Source organism: Stegostoma tigrinum, chromosome X, assembly GCF_030684315.1.
Source record: "Stegostoma tigrinum isolate sSteTig4 chromosome X, sSteTig4.hap1, whole genome shotgun sequence".
Lineage (NCBI taxonomy): Eukaryota > Metazoa > Chordata > Chondrichthyes > Orectolobiformes > Stegostomatidae > Stegostoma > Stegostoma tigrinum.
The window spans coordinates 6,035,523-6,061,260 of NC_081404.1; the positions used below are offsets into that span (position 1 = coordinate 6,035,523).

Sequence of the window (25,738 nt, forward strand, 5' to 3'; positions counted from 1 at the left end):
AGGCAGGTGTTTGTCACTGGTTTTATTTTCTGAGAACAGTTTAGATTGTCTGCACATCTGCCATTCTCCCCCCTTACCTGCAAAAAAAAACTATGACTGTTACACTGGTAATTGTGACTTAGTCTGAAGTTGGGTCCCCGAGATGACAGTCTCAGATTTTTGATTGCTGTATCTATGCAAAATTCTTTGCTTGCCTGTCTTTCCATGTTGTCACATGTCTTGATACATGGTTGAATAAAACATTCTTATCTGTTGACTCATTTGGAAGAAGGGTCACTGGACCAAAACTTTAATTCTGATTTCTCTCCACAGATGCTGCCAGACTTGAGTTTCTCCAAAAACTTCTGTTTCTTTGTGAACCCAATTGCTGCACATGGTTTGATTGAACAGTCACACACTTTGTGGTGTACAGAACCTCTTGGCAGCCTAATAGGTAAAGGTGATGGAGTAGTCAAAAAAAAAGGCAATAGACTGGAAAAGTATAATACTTTGTGAGCTAAGAAGGAATTTGGTCCACATGAACTGGGCGCTATAGTTACTGAATGGGAAATCTTCAAACATAGTTTGGCACTTTTGCCTTTATTGGTCAGTGCATTGAGAATAGGAGTTGTGATGTCCTGTTGTGGCTGTACAAGACATATTTGTTAGGCCACTTGTAAAATACTGCATTCAGTTCTGGTCTCCCTGCTATAGGAAGGATGTTGTTAAACTTGAAAGGGTTCCAAAAATATTTACAAGGATGTTGCTGGGATTGGGGAGGTTGAATAGGCTGGGGCTATTTTCTCTGGAGCGTCAAAGGCTGAGGGGTAACCTTATAGGCGTTTATAAAATCATGAGGGGCTTGGACAGGGTAACTAGACAAGGACTTTCCCCTGGGGAGAAGGAGTTCAAAACTAGAGGGCGTAGGTTTAAGATGAGAGGGAAAGACTTAGAGACCTCAGGGGCAACTTTTTCACACAGAGGGTGGTGCAGGTATGAAATGAGCTGCCAGAGGAGGTGGTGGAGGCTGGTACAATTACACCATTTAAAAAAACATCTGGACAGGTACATGAATAGGAAGGGTTTAGAGAGGAGAAATGTTGGCAAATGGGACTAGATCGGCATGGATGAGGTGGACCAAAGCATCTGTTCCCATGCTGTACATCTTGACGACTCTAAGATGGAAAAGTTCATCATTACCCAGCAGTTGGCAAGCAGCATGCTTTAGCATGAGTGGCTGACTGAGTATATGCATAAACTGTTCCTCCTGACACCCAAACCTGGAGGGAGCAGACAGTTATTTTGTTCAACAATTCTGTAGTAGGAGCAGAGTACTTTCTTCTTGCTCTTGCATAGGTCAAGCCAGCCGGGAACTTCTGCAGTAAGAACAACAGTTACTTTAAGGTCACTTGCCATCTGGTTAAATTAGCATGAACGCAGGAGTAACAGCAGCAAAGGTTTGGTTCTTCATTAACACCAGCCTTTTAACCACTGCGATTTTTAAAGGGAGTACCCTTTGAACCACTAGAAACTGTTTATTTTTGGCAGTCGTCCTCTTGGTTATGTAAATTAGGGGTCATATGATGCAGTGAGAATCTGGATTGCAATTTTAAGACACAGATGGAGAGTGTACCATTTGTACCCATATGACCTGGCATTGAGTGGCCTAGCCAGTAATCATTAACATACCAACTGCTGGCTCCCCCAAACAACAACCTAGAATTTTTTTTAAAACCTGGAATGTATTTTCTGGCTTCACAAAGTGTTGGAGATTGCTACTACCCAAGTTCAACTTATATGTATTTATTTGATATGCTGAAGTAGTCAAAGTCTGTGAGATGTAGAATCTTTGGGACAAGTGGAGTGGTTAATGGAGATTACTAAGGTGGGAAGACTGCTGTCTGGGTGTAATTAATCTGGCAGGATGAGAAAGTTTGATTTCCCAATGGTGGGCAGAGATAAAGTCAGTAATATATTTGTGTTGAAGAGTACCACCAATCTTTTGCAGGTCCATACTTGTAATATATCTGCATATCATGAATATTCATCGACACACAGCCATTTTTACTAAGGTCAGGTGAAAGGGAATCCTGTAGTACACAATCAGTTCAAAATGGTGAACTGTCAGTTTTGTACAGCTGTTTGCAAACTCAGCAGCGTTTGGTGTTTTACTGTACGGCGCAGGCGAACAGCGGCTTGCATGGAGGCTCTGGACCAGAAAGGACAATACAGTGGTAAGGAGTCAGGAAGCTAGAGCAATTAAGTAGGAAGGGCCTAGTCTGTCCAGGTAATGTTACGACCCACTTGTGAAAGTGCGTAGATTCTCAAGCCCCACTATTCCTGGGGTTGTCACAAAGATATGGTTTAATTAAAGTACTGAAAGACCCCAGTTTACCTGTCTGATAGAATCAGGCTGACTTAAAACACTAAGCAGGTTCACTGTTTATTACAAATGAATAAATTCAAGCCACAGAAAGACAGCTCTACAATCCAGTTTTAAAATCCCTAATCACACAGACACACATAGACAAACAAAAAAAAATTGGTGTTATGGATGGAGGAAAAACACTGGGGAAACACAGTTCAATAGCCCCCATTCACAGGGTTCAATGAGTTGCTTCTTTTGCTTTGAAAAGTCTTCTGCACTCTGATCTTCTTCTCCAGGTCTTCCACTTCTTTGCAGGAGGCACAGGGCGAATGATACACTAATTATAATGTCAAATGTTAATTATTAAATGCAACAGCTCACACCAACTGATGAGAGAAAATAACAGCTTTCTTCAGGTTTCTTTTACTGCAGAGATAAAGGGAACCTTTTTGGTCCATAGTCCGAAGGTTTCTCTCCCTTTGTTATAAACAACCAAGCTGTTCAACTCCCCAGGTACCAATAAGAAAGCTGTCATCAGACTTATGATGTCCAATATCTGTAATTGGTCACAATTGCACAAACCAGTTAGCTACCTGTTGCTGAATAAAAATTCATTCTGCATCTTACCCAACTCAGTGCTATATCATCTTACCTCTCCTCCTCCACAGCTAGCAACACAATAACGTAAACATAACACACAATGAATTCCAGTAACCTGTTTCATAGAATCCCTACAGCCTGGAAGCAGGCCATTCAACTCATTGAGTTCACACTGATTCTCCAATGAACATCCCACCCAGACCCAACCCCCCCACCCCCCCAATTCCTGTAACCCTAGCACTGTGAGGCAGCAATGCTAACCACTGAGTCTCCGTGCCTGTTTCTTGAAGTGCAGCAACCTCTTTCCCTGTCCTTGGTTTTAAAACATTCCCTCCCTCATATTAGCCCACAGTCAAAAATATGGAAAAAATAATAAAAAAGGTCTTCAGAGTAAGAAAATGATGGGCCTAGCAGACAGTGTCAGTATTGTCCAATGTTTGCCCATCTCAGGGTATTGGCTAGCAGTCTTTACAGGGCTGTGGCTTCATGCACAGCTGCTCTTTCGGGAGCTAGTACAAACACGAAGGAACGAACGGCCTCCTTCGGTTCTGTACAATTCTATGATTCTATGATTTTAATGATCCATTCTGAGTGATCTCAAACAATGTCCTTCAACACAAATGCTAAATTGAATGTGTTTCCCATATATGCGGCTGACACTTCAAATTTTAGTTATGATTGTGTCAGGAAAAACAAAAAGGGAGAAAGTAGAAATGGTGCACAATTCTAGTCGCTGAGTTGGTAATGGCACATTTTAGACAACATCTAGCCCTTCATTTCTGTTCCCAGTATCTTCCTGCTTATCAAATGGGGCCTGATATAGATTACTATGTTTGTCTTAACTTTGTCTGAAATAAACTGACTGAATAGAAACGGAGGCTCATTGACCAGATACTTGTGTCTGCCACCCATATCACCTCAAAGGAGTGGCATTAACAAACATACATTGCTTTCAGCATAAGACAGCCATGTAAATGAACTTACCATGCACCCCCGACTGTTCCCCGACATTTCATGCAGTTGGGATTGTGCTGTGGAAATCAAGCCTCACTATTCCTGGAGTTGCTACAAAATTGCGAAGGTTCAACGGCACTAACACGAATCTCAGTTGCCTCTGACTTACTGCTACCCAGGATAAAAGTAAATCATCCAGGTTACTTCAGTAACAATAAAAATAACTATTTATTTTTACACTCTTAAATTTGACAAGAATGGTAAAAGAACAGGAATTCTAATTTATGTAACTTGAACTTTGTCTCTTTTAAGCTGTCATAGACATTCATAGTACAAAACATATATTATGAATGGAGGACAAACCGAGCAATACAGTTCTGTGATAATAAAATGTGAGGCTGGATGAACACAGCAGGCCAAGCAGCATCTCAGGAGCACAAAAGCTGACGTTTCGGGCCTAGACCCTTCATCAGAGAGGATGTGCTCCTGAGATGCTGCTTGGCCTGCTGTGTTCATCCAGCCTCACATTTTATTATCTTGGAATCTCCAGCATCTGCAGTTCCCATTATCTCTAATACAGTTCTGTGCTCTGGTTCACAGTCACAAAACTAGAGAGTTTGGCTCCACGGTCTTCAGTTCTTGGATGAGACCTGCAGTGATGATGCGTCTGTAGTTTGCTGGCTGCTTAGTTCGACCTGGGGTCTTTCTGGTTGTATTTGGGTTTTAGAATTATTTCTTTCAGCATCTCCAAATGTAGTTTTTCTGCTCTTTCAACAGAAATTTGGAGAAAACAGCAACTGAAGGAAGTGGGGAGAGAGAAAGAGATTAATGCAGCTAACGTCTGGAGATCTTCTTGCTTCTCTGTCTTTCACTCCCATCACAGAGACTGTGCTCAGTTGTAACCAGACTAATTAAAGGCTTGTTGCTATGCTGAGCTCTCCTGAACCCATAACAAATGGTTCCACTTCGTCTGGAATCCATGGCCCCATTGTCTCGTACACATCAGTTAACTTCATGTATTTTTCCAAAGCTGCGAAAAACTCCTTGTCCATTCTCTTTTTGAAAGAGTGCCCATATTTTCCATTTTCGTCCATAGTCTAAAAATAAAAAGGATATGGTGTCTAGTACAGTCAACATGTGGAAATTAGTGATCTCATTCTATTCAGCGCATTGTTTAAAAATAGACTGTGAAAACCACTTAAGCAAATAGCCAAATAAGGAATTCTTGTAAAATCTCACGGCAGAAGTTTTCTGATTTTGGCAGTTCCTATTTTTCACTGTATCCCATGACTGATTTTGTCATTCTCAAATGCAGGTCATAGGAACTGTTCCTTTAGTCATGAACCCAACAACAATAACAACAACCAACCCAGTGACAGCAGTGGCAGCACAGAGCCTACAAGTGCAAGCGGTTACACCACAGATGCTGCTGAACTCCCAAGGGCAAGTGATTGCAACTGTGATCAGCAACCAGTTTGTGCCAGTTCTGAGCCGGCAAGGAGTACCTCTCTCACCTGTAAAAGCGGCACAGCAGGTAATGTCTCCTAGTTTGGTTTCACATGCAGTAAGTTCTGCTTCTGGGAGCACCATCTTTTGAAATTACATTTCATGTAAACGTTACAAAATACATGAAGAACAGTGCCTTTGTGCCCAAAAAGGTTCGCTTTGACTTCAGTGGCGTTTATGAGAACAATATACACCCCACTCTTGTGAAATGTACTTAAGTTATCAGTTACTTTATAAGGTCATACAGTATGGAAACAGACCCTTCAATCTAACTCATCCATGTCGAACATAATTCCAAACTCAACTAGTCCCACTTGCCTGCATTTGGCCCATATCCCTCTAAATTTTGTGCTATTCGTGTACCTGTCCAAATGTCTTTTAAATGTTGTAACTGTACTTGCACCTACCACTTCCTCTGGTATTTCATTCCATCCACAAAAAGTGAAAAAGTTGCCCCTCAGATCCCTTTCAAATCTTTCTCCTCTCACTCCAAAAATATGTCCCCGAGTTTTGAACTCCTGCACCCTCGGGAAAAGACCTTTGCTAGTCACCCCGTCTATGCTGCTCATGATTTTATAAATCTCTAAGGTCACCTGTCAACCTGTCACTCTCTGCACCAGCCTCTTGCCCTGGCAACATCCTGGTAAATCTGAGCCTACTCCAATTTAATAATATCCTTCCTATAGCAGGGTCACCAGAACTGCACACAGTACTCCAAAGTAGGCCTCACCCACGTCCTTTACAACCTCAACATAACATCTGAACTCCCATACTCAGTGGTCTGAGCAATGAAAGCAAGCATGCTAAACACTTTCTTAACCACCCTGTCTACCTGTGACACAACTTTCAAAGAACTGCGTACCTGAACCTCGAGGTCTCTCTGTTCGACAACGTGGCGTAGGCACGTTGCTGTACAGCACTGTGCTACATCAGTGCTTCACCTGCAGCATGTGATAGTATTTCTCATGGTAAACGCACTGAATCTACACAGAAATCTATATAGAAACTTTGAAAACAGGAGCAGGAGTAGGCCCTGAAAGCCTATACAGCCATTCAATATGATCACAGCTGCTCATTCAACCCAGTATCTTGTTCCCATTTTTCCCCACACCCTTTGATGTTTTTATCCCCAAGAACTATATCTAACTCCTTTTTGAAAACATTGGCCTCAACCATCTTCTGTGGCAGTCATACAGCATGGAAACAGACCCTTTGCTCCAACCAGTCCATTCCAAACATAATCCCAAACCAGAGATAATGGGAACTGCAGATGCTGGAGAATTCCAAGATAACAAAGTGTGGGGCTGGATGAACATGGCAGGCCAAGCAGCATCTCAGGAGCACAAAAGCTGACTTTTCGTCAGCTTCCGAAACGTCAGCTTTTGTGCTCCTGAGATGCTGCTTGGCCTGCTGTGTTCATCCAGCCTCACATTTTATTATCATAATCCCAAACCAAACTAGGTCTACCTACCTGCGCTTAGCCCAGACCTCTCTAAACTTTGCCTGTTCACGTAATTATATAAATGTCTTTTAAATGCTGTGACTGTACTGGCATCTGCCACTTACTCAGGAAGTCCATTCCACACACAAACCACTCTCTATGTAAAAAAAATTTTGCCCCTCATGTCTTTTTTAAATTTCTCTCCCTTCACCTCAAAATATGCCCTCTTGTCTTGAAATCCCCGCCGTAGGGGAAAATGCACCAACCATTAACTCTTTCTGTACTCCTCATAATTTTATAAACCTCTTTAAGGTCACCTCTCATTCTCCTACACTCCAGTGCAAAAGGTCCCAGACTACGCAGCCTCTCTGTATAACTTAAACCTTCCATTCCTGGCGACATTCTGGTAAATCTTTTCTGAACCCTCTCCGTCTTAATGATATCCTTCCTATAACATGGTGACTAGAACTGGACACAGTACTCCAGAAGAGGCCTCACCAACGTCCTGTACAAACTCAGCATGACTTCCCACACCTATACTCAAAGGACTCAGCAATTGAAGGCAAGCGTGCTAAACGCCTTCTTAACCACCCTATCTATATGTGACGCAAAGTTCAAAGAATTATATACCTGAACCCCTAGGTCTCTGTTCTGCAGCACGACATAAGGCACTGCTTTTAATTGTACAAGTCCTGCCTTTGTCTGTTTTACGAAATAAGAGAGAAAGACAGTGACAGCATTTCAAGTCAATGAGCTGAACAGAAAAAAGTTACAAACATAATTAGTTTTAAGCAATAGAAAGGGATTAGCGAAGGGAGCAGGGGGATGTTGGGCAAAAAAATCAAAAGGGAAGCAGCTCGACGAAAGCTCACTGATTCCCGCAACTGAGGCGGGGATGGTGTACGGCTGTTATCCAATGAGGAAAGGTAGGACAGTTTGCGCCTATTTCCAATGGAGTTTAGAAGAATGAAGGGTCCTTTATTGATACATAACAAGATCCTCACAGCTTCTTAGGGCATATGCTGAGAGGATAGTTCATTTGTGATGGAACCTAGAACGAGGGGACAGTTTCTTTTTAATATGGAGTTGAGGAGAAATCTTTTCGCACAGAGGTTTGAAAGTCTGTATAGAAGGTGAGCGCAGTATCATTGAATATTTTTAAAGCTGCATTGGATTCTTGATTAATGAAGAAATCCAAGGGTATGGAGGGATTTTGTTATTCTCTCTTGGGGCATGGGCACCGCTGGCTGGATAGAATTTATTGCCCGACCCTAGTTGCCCCTTGAGAAGTTGGTGGTGAGCTGCCGCCTTGAACTGCAGCAGTCCATGTGCTGTAGGTTGACCCACAATGCCCTGAGGGAGGGAATTCCAGGATTTTGACCCAGCAACAGTGAAGGAACACAAATATATTTCCAAGTCCGAATGGTGAGGGGCTTGGAGGGGAACTTGCAGGGGGTTGTGTTCCTATTAATCTGCTGCCCTTGTCCTTCTACATGGAAGTGGATGTGTGTTTGAAAGGTGCTGACTAAGGATCTTTGGTGAATTTTTGCAGTGCACCTTTTGTGGATAGTACACACTGCTGCTGCTGAGCATCAGTGGTGGAAGGAATGGATGTTTGTGGATGTGTGCCAGTCAATTGGGCTGCTTTGTCCTGGATGATGTTAAACATCTTCAGTAGAGAGCAAAGTAGAATTGAGGCCACAAGCAAATCAGCCATGATCTTATTGAATGGCAAAACATGGTCAGCTATTGAATGGCATACTTCTGCTCCTAATTCATATTCTCCTATTCTCATAAGGAAGATCAGTGATCAGGCAGAAGACAGCAGATCTTTAATAATAAAATGGCTGAGTTGCAGGGCCAAAGGGAGTGTGAATTGGACAAGAAAAAAAAGCAAAAGATGTCTTGTGATAAAGGAACAAAATAGGGTCAGAGATTAGAGATTGAAACAATCAAATTCAGCATTGAAACCAGATGCCTTTAAAAGTGCCCAGGAAAATACTGAAGCACTGGCCATTGAACTTTACATTGAGAAAACAGGAGGCTGAGGATAGAGCTGTCTGTGTGAGAGCAAGGTGGAGAATTAAGATGTCAGGCTATCAGAAGGTCAGGCTCGCACTTGCAGACTGAAGGGAGGTGTCCCCAGACCAATCAACTAGCAATCTGCCCAGACCACATTGTGAGCAGTGAATACCGTAAACAAAATTGAGAGAAATACGCTGCTGTTTCACCTGGAGCTTTAGACAGGTATTATGTTTCCTAGACATTTTTGAAAATGTGCTATGGGAAGAGGATAGTGTGTGAGGTGTGGTGAAGGAATGGACCAGAATAGCATGGTTGGATTGGTCCTTCAGAATTCTGAATAGGGAAGGGAAAAACATAGTTGATAGTGGCATCGTGTTGGAGGTAGTGGAGAGTATAGGATTTGGGAGGTCATGTTGCAGCTGTACCGGACATTGGTTAGACCATTTTTGGAATACAGTGTTCAACTCTGGTCTCCCTGCCATAGGAAAGATGTTGTTAAACTTGAAAGGGTTCAGAAAACTTTTACAAGGGTTGGCTGGTTTGATCTAGTGGGAGAGCCTGAATAGGCTGGGGCTTTTTTTCCCTGGAGTGTCAGAGGCTGAGGGATGACTTTTTATAGTGGTTTATAAAATCATGAGGGGCATGGATAGGGTGAATAGTCAAGGTCTTTTTTCCAGGGTGGGTGAGTCTAAAACTAGAGGACATATGTTTAAGGAGAGAAGAGAGAGATTTAAAAGGGAAAAAGAGTTTTAAAAGGTTTAAAAGAGTTTTCACACAGAGGATGGTGCATGTATGGAATGAGCTGCCAGGGGAAGTGGTACAATTATGACATGTAAAAGGCATCTAGATGGGTACGTGAACAGGAAGGGTTTAGAAAGATATGGGCCAAATGCTGGCAAATGAGACTACATTAATTTAGGATATCTGGTTGGCATGGGTGAGTTGGACTGAAGGGTCTGTTACACGCTATACAGCTGTATGACTCTATGACTCTATTTGTGCAGCAGCTTAGGTGTGATATATATCTAGCAGCCAGCTGAGCAAAAGGAAGACATAACAGAAGAGCCAGTATGCAAGTTTTCTGTCCAGTGGACCTCTCTAGGATGACACAGCACTATTCAGTCAACTTTATTCATTCCCATTAGCTTTTTGCACTCAGTTGTTTTCCAGCATAATTTGAGGAAAAACAAGAGGGCACATTTCAAGAGTTTTGGGCTTAATATTTGCCATTGAGCAAACAAACTGGGGTCAGATTTGTTTTTGGGTCAGGAACATGCCTCTGATGGGAAACTGAATAAAGATGGGATGTTCACAGGGTGAACCCAGAGTTGTTATTGAGAGAGATTCCTGTCCAATTAGGAATGGCTTGGGTCACCAGGACTGGGGTGGACTCCGGTCAGCTGAAGTGTGTAATTGAGTTTGACTCCCCGTGATAGCTGCTGGGGGGGAGCTGAACTCAATTACACACTTCATCTGACCCAAGTCCACTCCAGTCCCCATTGACCTGACTCCACTCCAGTTACAGAGGCTGCTAGCTGTCCTGAGGGAGAAATCTGTAGTTTGTGCTGAAACCTTCCAGTACCAGAGGGAAGAGAGATGTTACAGGAAAGCTGTAGGCCTGGCACCCAGGGCACAGTTGCTCCTTTCTTCATTGATGCCAACTTAGCTGCAAAGTTGGAGGGCTCAGAAGAAGAAAATGGAATTCCTTAGATGAAAATGAGAGGTTTGGATTCCTATAGGCGCTGCTGTCAGCGGCAGCTGTGACACTAGAAGAATCAATATCCATCACTGTAAAAAGTTTAAAGATTTTGGACCCTCTGGACAGGTCTCAGGACTTGCAACCCCCAGCAAATACACCACCTTACGGGTTTCAGAGTATATGCACTACCTGAATATGAAAGGTATATGTCCAGGACACTTACTGAGCCCATGGAACGAATCACAGCTGTAGTGCTATTAAGGACCTGTCACCACTGAGACATGCAGCTTCTTATGAACATGGGCCATCTGAAGCAAGGGTTTTCTTTGTTTCCCCCACACTGCTGCTATTCAGCAGTGCTTATACGTCCCCTCAGCAACCATATTGTGTATGTTCTGCAGGGACTCGTAAAAACACCATTTGTGGAAATCATTTTATTCACTATTCCACCACCAGGAAAAACACCCATGTGGCCAGGGAACCAGTAACAAGCAAAGCCTGGTAGGGGCAATGCCTATGTGAAAGAAAAAGTAAAAGGGAAGATAGGATGGGAAAATAAAGCACTCCACTTCTTCCTAAAGACATAAGGAGCATTGGTGGACACCATGTGCTCCCTCTGCAAGGACAGCCAGGTTCGAACATAACCGCAGAAGAGGAACAGACAGTTGGCAGAAATGATCCCATCCACCATCCACTACCTGGTTCTGTTTATAGTCAGCCTGGTCAGGCCCAGGATTAGACCCGTGAGGAGATCCTCTGACTTGCCTGCACCCCTCCGCACTGGATTCCCAAAGATCAGGAGCGTAGTGCTGAACTGCAACCAAAGACAGAGGAGAAGATCCTTTAGATAATTAAAAAGGGAATGCAAATGCCCTCAACCAGTATACACATCATCCAAGATTCCACTGCACCGCAGAACAAACAGTTGGGTTGAGAGTCCATGAACCGCTGCAATCTGCAGTTACAGGGGACTGCTGCATGCAACACTCTCCACCCCAGATCCCCAAGGGAAAGAGGGAGGACTCCTGGTGGGGATCTCCACCGGCTGGCGGTAAATAGGCACCCCAAGGCGTATCTTGGCAGTAAACAAAGGGGAAGAGATGGTGTTGCCTTTGTTCACTGCGAAGACATGCCTTGGCGTGCCTATTTACCGCTGGCAGTGGAAAGACCCACCAGGAGTTTTCCCTTGGGGATCTGGGGTGGAGGGTGTTGCATGCAGCAATCTGTACATAGCCTGCTGTTTTGCATTTCTAAAAGACATATGACATATTTTGGAAGAATGAGAGTTTTCAATCTAAACAAGAGCAATTATGAAGGTATGAGGAAGAGGTTGGCTGTGCTGAATTGGAAAAATATATGAAAAAATTAGAGAGTGCCTAATATTTATAGATTAGATCTTGGGTTCCAAAAAAATGTACGTTCCTTTATGGCAAAAACAATGAAAGAGCCAAGAAAAGTTCAAGATATAAAGTAGCAAAGATACAAAAAGATGGATTGTAAAGGTTTCTAAAAAAGTAAAGAGATTAGCGTAGACAAATGTGGGTCCATTAGAGACAGATATTGAAAAACTTATAATAGAAAGTAGAGAAATGGCAGAAACCATTGAAAAACACTTGGTGTCTGTCTTCAAAGAAGAAGACAGAAGAAGTCTATCTGAAATATTTAAGATGCAAAGGTCTAGGGAGAGTATGGGCCTGAAAGAAATTAGTATTAAATAGTTGCTTTGTATTTGAATATTGCTGAATAATGACACATTTTGTTGAAGCTTTTCACTTTGCAACGTCAGGATAATTCACAAAAATACCAATTCAAGGGGAGAACTGATGTTTGTGCTGTATGAGAAGACAATGCTGATTGGCTGGCAAGTGGACATTGGTAGAGAAGTTGCAATGGAGAATATTCGCTTTAATGCTGATTGACAGTTAACTGACAGGCGTTGTTTAAATTTTAAAACAGGCAGGTTGATTTTGATTGGTCAGGGCATTGCCTTGAGGATTGAACCAGTGAATGGCTGTCACTCAATCTGCTGAATTGAAACAGACATAATGCATGTACATGCTCTTCTGTTGACAAAGAACAGGGCCATCTGTATTAATATGCATAGCGACAAGTGCCACACTGTGAGCCTGACTGACACACCTAAAGTGGTTGTCAGTGTAATTTTTTTGCGCACTGAGGATTATCCCTATCCAGCAAATGTTGTCCAATTGAGAATCAATGTTCAACAACTGGTAATGGTCACCTTAATCAGAACATTTCTGGTACCTGTCACAAATGCATGAATAGCCTAAGGCCATCACTTTTAATCCTGAAAAGTGTGCAGTCTGCCTCAGATTACCCTGCAAGCATAAGATATGCCAAATGTTTGAGCAACAGATGAACCTAGTTATTTCCCACTGTTGCTATGCAGTAGCAACACAAGTAATGCCCACCATTAACAAGATGCTATCATCAAGCAAAAACACGTTCGATCTCACAAATGAATAATGTGGTGCGTGAATTTCAGTACTGGTATGATGCCAGCTATGTAAGCCATATGTCCCAAAGACAGGCAGATTGTATCAAACAACATATCCCTTTAGCTATTAACAACAAGCAAGGTACTGAATACTCAACTAGTTGGCATTTACAACACAGTGACCAACATTAGATGTGATTCTGCCTGATTCGTCCTGCTCGAATACTCATCTCTGTTTCTTGCCCTTTACTGCTTCATTCTACAACTTCCCCTTGCAACCTTGACAGCCATCAGGAAGGGATAGCCACCCAGTCTATCAGTGTACAAGTGCTGCTCCAGCAGATGACAACATCCAGTGATGATAGTCGCAGTCATCCTTATTCTGCACTTGTATTTTTTTTCTCCCAAGAGCTGCAGACAATGACAGTGTGATTGGTAGATTGGAGGTCTGCTCATTCTACTCCACTTCCTTGGGAGCTTTTCACCTGCTGCTTCTCCCTCTCGGAGGCTGTGCAGTGGCCACTGGAGATTACTGTTCTGAAAGGGTTTGCTGGTGACATTGTAATTGTTTGATCTCACTGTTTAAATCCTAAGTGGAAAATCAGAATTTTTTTACTCGGTGTCAGGAATCTGATCTTTTCAATCCTGCTGTATATGCACATTTCCCAAATGCTCGCAACTGCCCTTGCCATTCAAGGGAGCAGAAAATTCTGCACTAATTTCTTTTCAACCCCCATTTCGGATTTATGTTTCTTCTCTCTTTAAAGCTTCACACATTTTTCTGAGTTATTTTTATGATTACTTACAAAAATGTTTCCTTTCTGTGAGGATTAGCAATTCTTGTGGAAGATTGGTTTTGTAGCTCTGTACCTGATGCTTTTCTGTTGTCAAGGTGATACTTTGCCATTGGCTGGATGACAATGGACTAGGTCAGTGTGAAACTCCTTAATAAAATATCTTACACTCCCTTGGGAAAAAATAGTTTCAAAAGCAAGTTGTTGAATGTGCAGCTGAAATGAGAATTTAAGAGAACCATACTGTACCATTGACAAAATTGTGTAACTTCGATGTGCCTGATAACTGTTCTCACTTCAAACATTCAGACAGTTAGGTAATCAGGTTTGCCTTGACCATGTAGTAATTTAATGAACTGTTCAAAAAGCAAGAGCAAGAGTGAGCAATATGGAAGAATTGAATACATTAAGTGCACTCGTAACATTGCGTTTATACTTAGTTGAAAGCATTTTGCATGCACAGTAGTTATGTTGAATATCATTGAATGCTTGTTCATGTTAATATAAACTTCTGTCACTTTGTATTTGTTGCAGAAAGAACTAGTAGAGTGGTAACCCTCAAACTATATTTCACTAATTGTCCTCCTGTATTCGAACTATGTCTATGCTCCTTTGTGCCCAGTGAGCAAACTGCCCACTGTATAAAGCTTAATTAATATTTCCTCACATTTATGGTCAGATGGTTTGGTGGAGAGTGCCATCTGCTGTCAGGAACTGAGTGTTACAAGATAACAAAGTGTGGAGCTGGATGAACAAAGCAGGCCAAGCAGCATCTTAGGAGCACAAAAGCTGACGTTTCGGGCCTAGACCCTTCATCAGAAAGGGCCTAGGCCCGAAACGTTAGCTTTTGTGGTCCTGAGATGCTGCTAGGCCCGCTGTGTTCATCCAGCTCCACACTTTGTTATCTCGGATTCTCCAGCATCTGCAGTTCCCATTATCACTGAGTATTACAAAGTTGGTCACAGCTATTTTTAAGCAACCTGCTCAGACATGGTATGGCATATGTCTGGAGCAGGTGGGATTTGAGCCCAGGCTTTCTAGACCAGAGATGGGGATGCTACCACTGCCACAAGAGCCCCATCAAAGTTAGTCATGAGAAAATGTATTGTAACAAAATCTGCTGCTTCATTAATTTATGAATTTGGCAGCCTGGTTGGATAACAACCATCAATGGCAGTTTCCTGGACCTCTCATACAATATAACATAGACATGAACATCTTGAATAAAAACCACGTCCTTGAAAAGTCCTAAAGTGTCCGTGGTTCTGGTGTGAAACGTTCAAATCTAATCCTCTTTGGGACAGTCCATGGGTTTTATAACAGAGTGACTCTGGTGCTGGGCCAATATGCTCTAAATGGAAATCACATTAAGCTTTGAACTTTATTTCTTCTCATTTTCTCTAAGGTACAACCTCTCCAGACAATGGCTGCTGTTACGCAACCCAGTGTGACACCAACCACAGCCACTGCACCGACTGAACCCATTACACCAAGCAGCACTTCCTCCGCTGCCAGTGTTGGACAACTAGTCAGCAGTACGTATTGGACCAAAACGTCTGGTGCTCAATGTGCAGTCACCTAATTGATGAAATACTGTTTTGTTATTGCTGAAGCTTTGCATTGAGCATCTAAATACCTTGAACTGTCACTACTTACAATTGATATGTCTTGTGTATGTTTGCATGTCTCACATAATATTAAGTGTAGCACACAAACAGGACGTTGGACCTGACAGATCCACCATGCTGGTATTTCTGCTTCACAGAAGCCCTCTCCCATCTCATCCCCTCCCCCCACTGCATCACAAAACCAGCCCAGCTTGTCCCCGCCTCCCTAACTTGTTCTTCCTCTCACCTATCCCCTTCTCCCACCTCAAGCCGCACCTCCATTTCCCACCTACTAACCTCATCCTGCCTCCTTGACCTGTCCGTCCTCCCCGGACTGACCTCTCCCCTCCCCACCTATACTCTCCTCTCCACATTTCTTCTCCTCTATCCATCTTCCGTCCACCTCCCCCTCTCCCCCTATTTATTTCAGAACCCTCTGCCCAACCCCTCTGTGAAGAAGGATCTAGGTCCAAAACATCAGCTTTTGTGCTCCTGAGATGCTGCTTGGCCTGCTGTGTTCATCCAGCTTCACACTTTGTTATCTTACCCTCTCCCATCTTTCTTTATTTAGACCAATTGATACAGCCCTCTTGTCCTTTCTCCCTCGTGTTTTTACCTAGCTACCCCTTAATTACATCAATACTGTTCACCTACTGCTCCACGTGGTGCTGAATTCTATATCTTCACCACTCTGGGTAAAAAATGTTCTCCTAGATTCCTATGTGGTTTCGTAGTGCCTAAATTACATTTAAGATCCCTCATTCTGGTTTCATCCATTAGTGGAAGCATTTTCTCAACATCTAGCCTTTCAAATCCCTTCATAATTTTAAAGACCTCAATCAGGTCACCCCTCACTCACTCTCTTTTCCTAGAGAAAATAGCCCCAGTCTGTTCAGTCTTTCCTAATAGGTATAACCACTCAATACTAATATAATTGTAAAAAATTGTTTTGGAATGTTCTTCAGTGCCTTTATGTCCTTTCCATGTGTCAATCAGAACTGCTCACAGTATTCCAAGTGTCATCTAACCAAGATTTCACATCAGTTTAGCATAACTGGAGTTGAAGAAGAGTCATATCAGAGTCAACACATTAACACTCCACAGATGCAGCCAGACCTCCTGAGTTTCTCCAGCATTTTCTGCTTTTACTTTAACATAGCTTCTTTGGGCAGAATCATACCAGAAATCAGCTCAGTGTACTTTTTGGTGAGTTTCGTGGAGGGTTTCTCTCCACAAGGCCTAACGGGTTTTCTCATGCTATCTTCTCAAACTCACTTCATTCCTAATGCACCATACCGTAATATCATCCTATTCTCCCACTTACCGTAGTTGGAATACTGGCCAATGTCAGGATATCCCAGCATCCCTGGCATTATCTTTGAAGCCCAGCTGTGCACCTGGGCAAATATTGACAGTCTGGAGTTGCCTTCACTGTGTAGATAGTGGGAGAGCAACCACAAACTAATGCTTCTCAGGGCACATTGGTGGCATAGCTGACAGTTCATTGCACATCAAAGTGCACAGCCTTTTAATCTATCGCCGTTTAAGGACCAAGCCCCACAATGTACATGTCCTTAGCCACATATCATTTTATAACTGTGTCTGAGTTAGTGCTACTGTTACTCCAAGGCCTAGTAAATGAGCATCATCTTATTGTCAAATGTGGGTCCCTTACATGCAGGAAAACCTTCCAACGGTTCTAAGCATTCACTTTTATTGAGTGACTGCAAAAGTGAAAAGAAGCATGCAATAGAAGCTGCATTTGCCTCTCAGACTAGAAGTAGACTGCTTTTTATTTTACAGTTTACAGTCAAAGAGTGATGATTGTACCCAGCTCGCATATGCTGGGACTGTCAAGTCCTGGAGAAACTCAGCAGGTCCAAAAGTATCTGTGGGGAAAAAAAGTTAACATTTTGTGTCTCGTGTCACTCTTCTTCAGAACTCAGTCCTTTAAACTTTGAATCCTGACAAATTGTTTTAATGCACATGAAATGCATTTGCCATTTAAGCTGCTGATATGTGCTGCATGTGTGAGATTGACATAGCACAGTGCTGCACAGCAACCTGTCTATTCTATAACCGATCACTGCTGACAACATGACAATTTGCCTGGCTTTATGTCTGTGCAGCAGTCACTATCCTGCCTTTCCTTTCATATTTACAGGCTGGATTTAATGAGGTAATGTTCCCCTCACCCTATCCATCATCCCAGCTTATCCACCATCCCACATAAAAGAACAGCTGTCCCATAATTATTTCATGCTCAGCGGGCTGTTAGTTGGCTCAGGGTGAGGCTTTTGTCCCCATCTGGGAAACAAGACCCACCTTGGAGAGGTACAGGCCATTCCAATTGGCCAGTAGTTCTGTCATTTAAGTTTACTCCAGACTGACATACAGCATTGTCTCCATCTTGCATCTATTCTTCCTTCTCAAAGAGGACTTGATTTAACCTTCATGTTTTATAAACTACACTCAGTACACTCAACTAATTCATTAATGAGGAGTCCTTGGAGTGGAGTTCTTGCAGCCTTAAGTGAGAACAGGAATGCTGGGTCGAGAAACACCATGTTGACTGTGGTGAATTTATTGCATTACTGAACTCTAAGGCAAAGCTGACTCTACAGACCTGTAAAGTATCACCACACTTCTAAACCACTCTGTTTTATGGGGAATAGTTTGGCCTTGAACATCGAGCTAGGTGAAAAACAAGATTGTCAAAGAACAAAACTGCTGACATCAATTAAAATATTGTTTCAACAGAAAACTTGTTCTCCCCTCAACCACTTTGGGGGGGGGGGGGGGGGGGGGGGGGGAAGCTATATAAATTGTTTTCAGCGTCTCAACAGCATCTCCACTTTGACAGTGATGCTCAGTGAGGAGAGGACATCAGTGTCATGAGAAATTCAGTGACAAAAGTTGGCAAGAAATGCACCATGCTTTTCCTTTCTTCCAGCAGACAAATTCGGACATAAGCAAAGAACAGGCTGAAAGTACTGAACAACTGACTAAAAAGCAGTGACTTTTCACACTCACCTCCCTGGAGCCGTACTGTAGGTGAAATAGATTTAAAATGTGGGTGGGTGGCAGACCAATGCAAACCGTGATGTCTATTGGGCGTTAGCTATATGTTTGCTCAGGAAGAGACTCGGTGCCACTTGGAGTTGGTGAACACATTAAATTTCCATTAGTCAGATAGAATGAGTAAGTGGACGTGTGGCACCCTAACACCATTCAGGCAGCAGTAAGTTGCAAAGAGAAAGTTCAACTTAAGGCTGTATCAAGAGTTGCTGTAGGAGAGCAGTAAAGTCACCATAATCTTACCAGGCCAGATGGCTGCTCTCTCATTACAGAGACAGATGACCACTGGTGGTTTAATGTGAGGGTCACCACACCTCAGGCGAGGGGAGAGGTTGAGAAGGAGACTCTTTCATGGTAACCTCAGCTAGTGTGGGGATTGAACCCATACTGTTGACATCACTGCATTTACCTGAGCATATGCAAGCACCAGGAGACAGCAGTTAGATAACACTACCCAAGTGACTGACACACTGGGAGACAGGGAACCAGAAAACAGGAATGTTGAGCCCACTTCTTCATTGAGACTGGATAGAAAGGGGTCCAGGAAGTGCAGAGGCATGGGACCCACGTTTCACGGGCTGCCTTAAAAGGTGAATATGTCAGGAGCATCAAGAGGATATGGTCACTTTGGAGACCAGCTGTGCCACACAGAACATTCCTGAAATTTAAATTAACATTGTGGATCCACCCACGGAAGTCAAGACTAACATTTGGAACAGATCGGATGGCACATTATGGTTTTATGGTCTTTAACTCCAGTAGTTGCTTAAGGCTTCCTGGGTGTCGCTGCAGACATGGACCTTGCCATCCATTTGGTGTCTGCAGCTGCAGATCCCATCATGACAGTGGCAAGTGGCTGATGCTGCTGACTTGCAGCATGGAAGCATTTTGTGGGACTCTGACTTTCTCCAATGACACCCTCCCCCCCGCCCCGCCTAATCTGCCATTTGGCTGTGTGCCATTGGACCTAAGTAGATGAATGTGGACTGCCTAGAAGCTCCTTGCAGAGATGCAAGCAGCAGCAGCTCATTTCTGGAGCGGGCTATGTGAGGCAACAGAAACCTTGGCCTTCCACTCCCAGTGTGCAACTTTGGAACTCTTCCCCCTTCCCACCTCCCTGATCCCAATAAACCTGTCAATGAGACAGCTGAAAGGCTTGTCTTGACACTAAGGGAAGGGGAAGTGCACAGTGCATCAAAAATTAGGGTAAACATCTGCTTGTTGAATTCATCTCCTCCTGCTCTTTCTTGTGCTCCAAGCTTGTTTCACACTGTGCATGGCCAATTGACTGTTAACTGTTCCTTTTGATGATCCATTTGCTAACAAAAACCAGTACTTTCTTTTGTGTGATGTCCCTTTTAAGAGCAAAGTGGACTGGGGTATATTCTGAAAGAGGGCAACTTTGATTGCTGGTTATGACATCATTAGGTTCCAACAAATGCCTATGTGATACAATATTGCCATGGAGATGGTTCATTAAGAATTAAGGGTAAAAAGTTCATTGCACTGGGGTTGGGTCAGCCTGGGTTTGCTGTTTGGCAGTTCATATACTGAGTGCTTTGAATGACTATCAATGCTAGCATGCTGTATCCATGCACTGTGCAACTTATACTGGCTCAAGCTAGCACCATTATAGCTTGATGAATTCTGTCCACCATGGATTCCCTCTAGGGGTTGAATGTCTGTCCCTCAAAGTATGAGGTTGTTCTCTTTAGCTCGACTGCTCCTGCTCTAAGCCCGTTCTATCTTATACTGATCAAAGACTAACTTTCTCTGAGTATATTCTGTAAACCTTTTATTTACATTCTGATATCCATTGTACTGATTACGGTTCTCTCGTACAATGTTCTTCTCTTCCTCAGCTACAGACAACATGTGACTGTTAATGTCAGAGTGGTATCACCGTGTACATCATCGTCGTCGTTAACTTCTTCATTTCCATTTTTCCTACATTGAGCAATTTCCCCCTCTCTGGTGGGAGTAATGGCAAGAAAGTTGGAAAATACACTGAGAATGAAAAAATCAAATTCTCAATGTCGTGAACTGGTTTCCCCTCTGGGTGGAAATGGTGACTTCAGAACCTCACCATTGAACAATAACGATATTATTTCAATGCTTTAGCATGTCATGAAAGCCTTAACTTTCTGCTTAATTCCATTTTCCTTCACTTAGAAACGAAATGGCACAAATTCCTGACCTATCAGTCCAAGCAGGTACCTTGTAGCTACAGTTCGCTGAATGTGTGACCCAGCCATCACAGAGTCATACAGCACAGAAGCAGACCCTTTGGTCCAACTGGTCCATGCCGATCATAATCCCAATCTGAACTAGTCCCACTTGTCTGCTCCTGGCCCATATCCCTCCAAACCTCTCCTGTTCACGTACTTATCCAAATATCTTTTAAATGTTGGAACTGTACCCGCATCCGCCGCTTCCTCAGAAAGTTCATTCCACACGTGAACCACCCTGTGTAAAAAAAAAAAAAATTGCCCCTTATGTCTTTTGTAAATCTCTCTCCTCTCACCTTAAAAATGTGCCACCTTAAAATGCCCCATTCTAGGGAAAAGACAATTACTCTATGATTTTATAATTCCTCATGATTTTATAAACTTCTTTGAGGTCACCTCTCAACCTCCCATGCTTCAGTGAAAAAATTACAGCCTATCCAGCCTTTCTTTATAATTCAAACCTTCCGTACCCTGTTTCCATGGACTGTATCCTCCTCAATCTTTCACCCATGCAAATGGTCATTGGCTAGCCACCAACCTCACCACATCATTGTACCTGCTGTCAGATCAACTCTCACACTACTTCAGCCCTTCAACATTCCACTTTGGAGCTCAAGAACACATCAGATTTGCTTGCTTCTGCCAGGTTGTTTTGCGCAGAAGGACAAACGCAAATCTCATGCATCAGCACAGGATGTATCTTATGGTTCTTCATTTCATTTCTTAGCATTCACTCACTTTGTGCTTATCTGGAAGCTGCCAGCCTCTGTGTACTTCACATTCCCTTTTTAATGCACACACTCAGACTCATGGGCTGCCTACCCCTGTAGCTTATGTTGCCTTTTGCACAGAAAGACAGGCAGCTTGTAACAGTGGGGAGCACTGAACAGTCAAACGTATCGCTATGATGTAGTTTTTTTTAATAAAGTACATTGATTATCACGTCATACTTTGATGTGTTTTAGATGTATTAAGCATAGGAAATTAGCAGTTTTCTACTCTCATGGCTTAATTACAGATAGGGAATTGTTTCTCAAACTTACTCAATCAATTGTCCAATTAGAAATATAGAAAATAGGAGTAAGAGTGGGCCATTCGACTCTTCAAGCCTGCTCCACCATTCAATACAATCTTATCTGATCATCCAACTCCGCTCCCGTTCCCGTTTTCTCCCCATATCCCACGATCCCCCTTAGCCCTAAGAATTGTACCTAAAGCCTTCTTGAAAACATTCAATGTTTTGGCATCAATCACTTTTATGGCAGCAAATTCCACAGACTTAGCACTGTCTGGATGAAAACATCTCTCCACATCTCAGTCCTAAATGGTCAATCCTTAGACTGTAACCCTTGGTTTTGGATTCCCCGCTCATTGGGAACGTCATTCCTGAATTTACTCTGACTAATCCTGTTAGAATTCTATAGGTTTCGATGAGATCCCACTGTCATTCCTCTAAACTCCAGTGAATATAATTCTAATTGATCCAGTCTATCTTCATATGCCAGTCCTGCCATCCCAGGAATCGGTCTGGTAAATCTTCTTTGCACTCCCTCCATCGCCAGAGCCTCCTTCCTCAGTATTCCAGGTGTGGTCTTCCTCAAACCCTGTATAATTGCAGCAAGCCATCCCTGCTGTTGCACTCGAAACCTCTCACTTTGAAGGCCAACATCCCAGTTACCTTCTTCACCTCCGGCTGCCCCTGCAGGCTTACTTTGTGACTGGTGTACAAGGACTCCCAGGTCTCATTGTACGTTCCCCTTTCCTAATCTATCACCATTCAGATCATAATCTGCCTTCCTGTTTTTGCTCCCAAAATGAATAACCTCAAATTTACCCACATTATACTGCATCTGCCATGCATTTGTCCACTCATTCAACGTGTCCAAATCATACTAAAGTATCTCTGCATCCTCTCACCCAGCTTTGTGTTGTCTGTAAACTTGAAGATATTATATTGAGTTCCCTCACCTAAATCATTAATATATACTTAGAATGGCAGGGATCCAAGCACTGACCCCTGTGGTGTACCGCCTTAGGCTGCCACTCAGAAGAAGACTCATTTATTCCTTCAGAGATAGTAGGAACTGCCAATGCTGGAGAATCTGTGCGTTTCCTGTCTGCCAACCTGTTCTCTGTTAATTTCAGGACACTACCCTCAATCCCATGTGTTTTAATTTTATACACTAGTCTTTTATATGGGACTTCAGCAAAAGCTTTCTGAAAGTGCAAGTCAACCACGTCTACTCGCTCCCATTTATCAACTCTACTAGTTACATCCTCAAAATTCTAGTAGATTTGCCGAGCATGATTTCCCTTTCGTAAATCCATGTTGACTCTGTTTCAATGGAGGGTAGCTAATCTGTCGGAACTGTTCCAGAGTCTATAGAATCTTGAAAGATGATGATCATTATTTCTAGGGACACTTCATTAATTACACTGAGATGTATATTATCAAGCCCTGGGGATTTATTGGTCTTCAATCCATCAATTTTCCCAATACCATTTCCCTACTAATATTGATTTCCTTCAGTTCCTCCCTCCCACTAGACCCTATTCCCCTCTTTCCCCCCCCCCCCCCCCAATTTTAGGACATAATTGATGTGCTCCTTGTGAATTTAACTGGTTTGTTAGCTCTTTGTTCCTGGTTATAATGTACCTGTTTCTGACTAAGCGATCTACATTTGTCTTTACTAATTTTTTCCCCTTCACATGCCTATAGAAACTTTGACAATCGGTTTATGTGTTCCCTGCAAGGTTACTCTTGTACTCGATTTCCCTTCTGTTCATCAAACCCTTGGTCATCCTTTGCTGAAATCTAAATTGCTCTCAATCCTCAGGTTTGCTGCTCTTTTTAGCCAGTTTTTATGCCCCTTCCTTGGATGTAATGCTATTGATAATTTCACTTGTTAGTAAATGGTCTAGCCACTCTTTCTGTTTTGTTTTTGTGGTGAATAGGAATGAACAATTGTTGCAGTTCATCTTGCGCTTTTTCATTGTTTACCATTGCTTTTCCACTGTCACCCCCTAACCCTGATTTATCATATTCTGTTCACAAATCATACCGTCCTAATTTCCTTTATTTAGATTCAGGACCCTAGTCTCCGAATCAACTACATCGTTCACCATCTTAATGAAGAATTCTGTCATACTATGGTCACTCTTCCTCAAAGGCCCTCACACAGTGAGATTGCCAAGTACTCTTTCCTGATTACACAACACCCCAGACCAGGATGGTCTGTTCTCTGGTTAGTTCTATTGATCCAGTAAACCATCTTGCACACACTCCAGGAATTCTTCTGATTATGGTGTTGATACTGATTTGACCAATCATAATGCAGATTAAAGTCACCCACAATTGCAGCTGAATCTTTGTTGCCTGCATCTCTAAATTTCCTGTTTTATGTCTTTCATAATATTACACTACAACTCAGGGGTATGTATACAAACGCCACTATCATTTTCTCCCTTGCTGTTTCTAAGCTCTATCAGTACAGATTCCACTTCACCAGGGCTGATATCCTTCCTCACTATTGCGTTAATGTCCTCTTTTACAAGCAATACTCTCCCATCTTCTTTTCCTCCTTGTCTGTCCTTATTGCCTGTCAACATTCTGCAGCCATGTATCCATATTGCCAACTATATCAGACCTGCTTATATCTTAGTTTGACTAATTTATCCCCTTTAATGGGAATTGTCTGAGCATTAAGACAAAAGGCCTTAAGGCTTGTCTTCTTAACATTCTAAGTCCAATTCACACTATTTTGCATTCTGGCCTTATTTGATTCTTACTTTTGTTCAGTCACTCTCACCTCACCGCTGGAATTCTTCTCTTTTGTCCATGTTTGAACCAAGGTTGTAATGAGGTCAGGAGCTGAGTGGCCCTGGTACAACCCAAATTAGGTGCTGCTTGTTAGCACTATTATTGACACCTTCCATCACTTTACTGATGATTACGAGTATACCATTGGGACAGTGATTGGCCTGGTTGCAATTGTCCTTTTTTTTTTTGAGTGCAGCACATACCTCATGTTGTCGGGTAGATGCCAGTGTTGTAACTACTGGAAGAGCTTGGCTAGGGAAGCAGCAAGTTCTGGAGCACAAATCTTCAATGCTATAGTTAGAATGTTGTCAGTGTGTTTGCAGTATCCAGCATCTCCAACAGTTTCTTGATGTCACATGAAGTGAACCAAATTGGCCGAAGACTGGTATTTGTAATGCTGAAGACCACTGGAGGAGGCAGAGATGGATCAGTTAAAAATTAACCCCAGAAAAGTGCATTTGCAGTTTGAAAGGCGCAAGCCTTTCTGATATTGCTGTCAAGATGACACAGACCAACAGCGTTCTGGGCTGTCAATACAACATATAAACGGTTCTGTTCAAACATTCAGCTATTCTGCTATTACTTACAAACCATTGTTAGCCACTAATAGTCTCCATTAATAGCTATTCACCCTCCTAGCCAGATCATTATCCACTCCTTTGTCTCTCTGACTGTTCTTTTTTCTCTTTTGGGCTCTACCCCCACCTATTGTTTACTCCATACTCTCTCCCTACCTTCTGCATATGAACTGACATTTTCCTAGCTACCATCAGTTCTGGGGAAGGGTCACTGGACCTGAAATGTTAACTCTGATTTCTCTTCACAGATGATGCCAGACCTGCTGAGTTTTTCCAGCAATTTTTGTTTATGTTCCTTCCAAAAGTTCATTCAATATAAACTTTAGCCATTGACAAAACCCAGTGTTAGTGACAAAGTGCAGAGGTAGGTACTGTATCTATTCATGTAAAACTCAGGTTGTTGAGACAAAATTGTTTTAGGCCAAAAGTCATGGGGTTGACTTTTACATGAGTCACATTTTATTTGTGGCCAAGTGAAATCCAAAAATGACGATCACCATGTAAACTAACAATGCTGAAAAATTTATATTCATTGTCATTCATAATCTGCTCTCCTTAAAAATTTGAATAACTAAAAACAAAACTTAAAAACTGGAAATATTT

General features: G+C 42.5%; 1 protein-coding gene across 4 annotated transcripts in view; it reads left to right on the forward strand.

Moving 5' to 3' along the window:
* pou6f1 (POU class 6 homeobox 1) overlaps window positions 1-25,738 on the forward strand; it is a 186,346-nt gene that overhangs the window by 128,443 nt on the left and 32,165 nt on the right. For all 4 annotated transcript variants that reach the window (XM_059643392.1, XM_048523309.2, XM_048523308.2 and 1 more), the window contains 2 exons: window positions 5,217-5,435; window positions 15,230-15,359. In XM_059643392.1, the coding sequence (XP_059499375.1) occupies window positions 5,217-5,435; window positions 15,230-15,359 (349 nt within the window). The remainder of the gene's footprint in view (window positions 1-5,216; window positions 5,436-15,229; window positions 15,360-25,738) is intronic.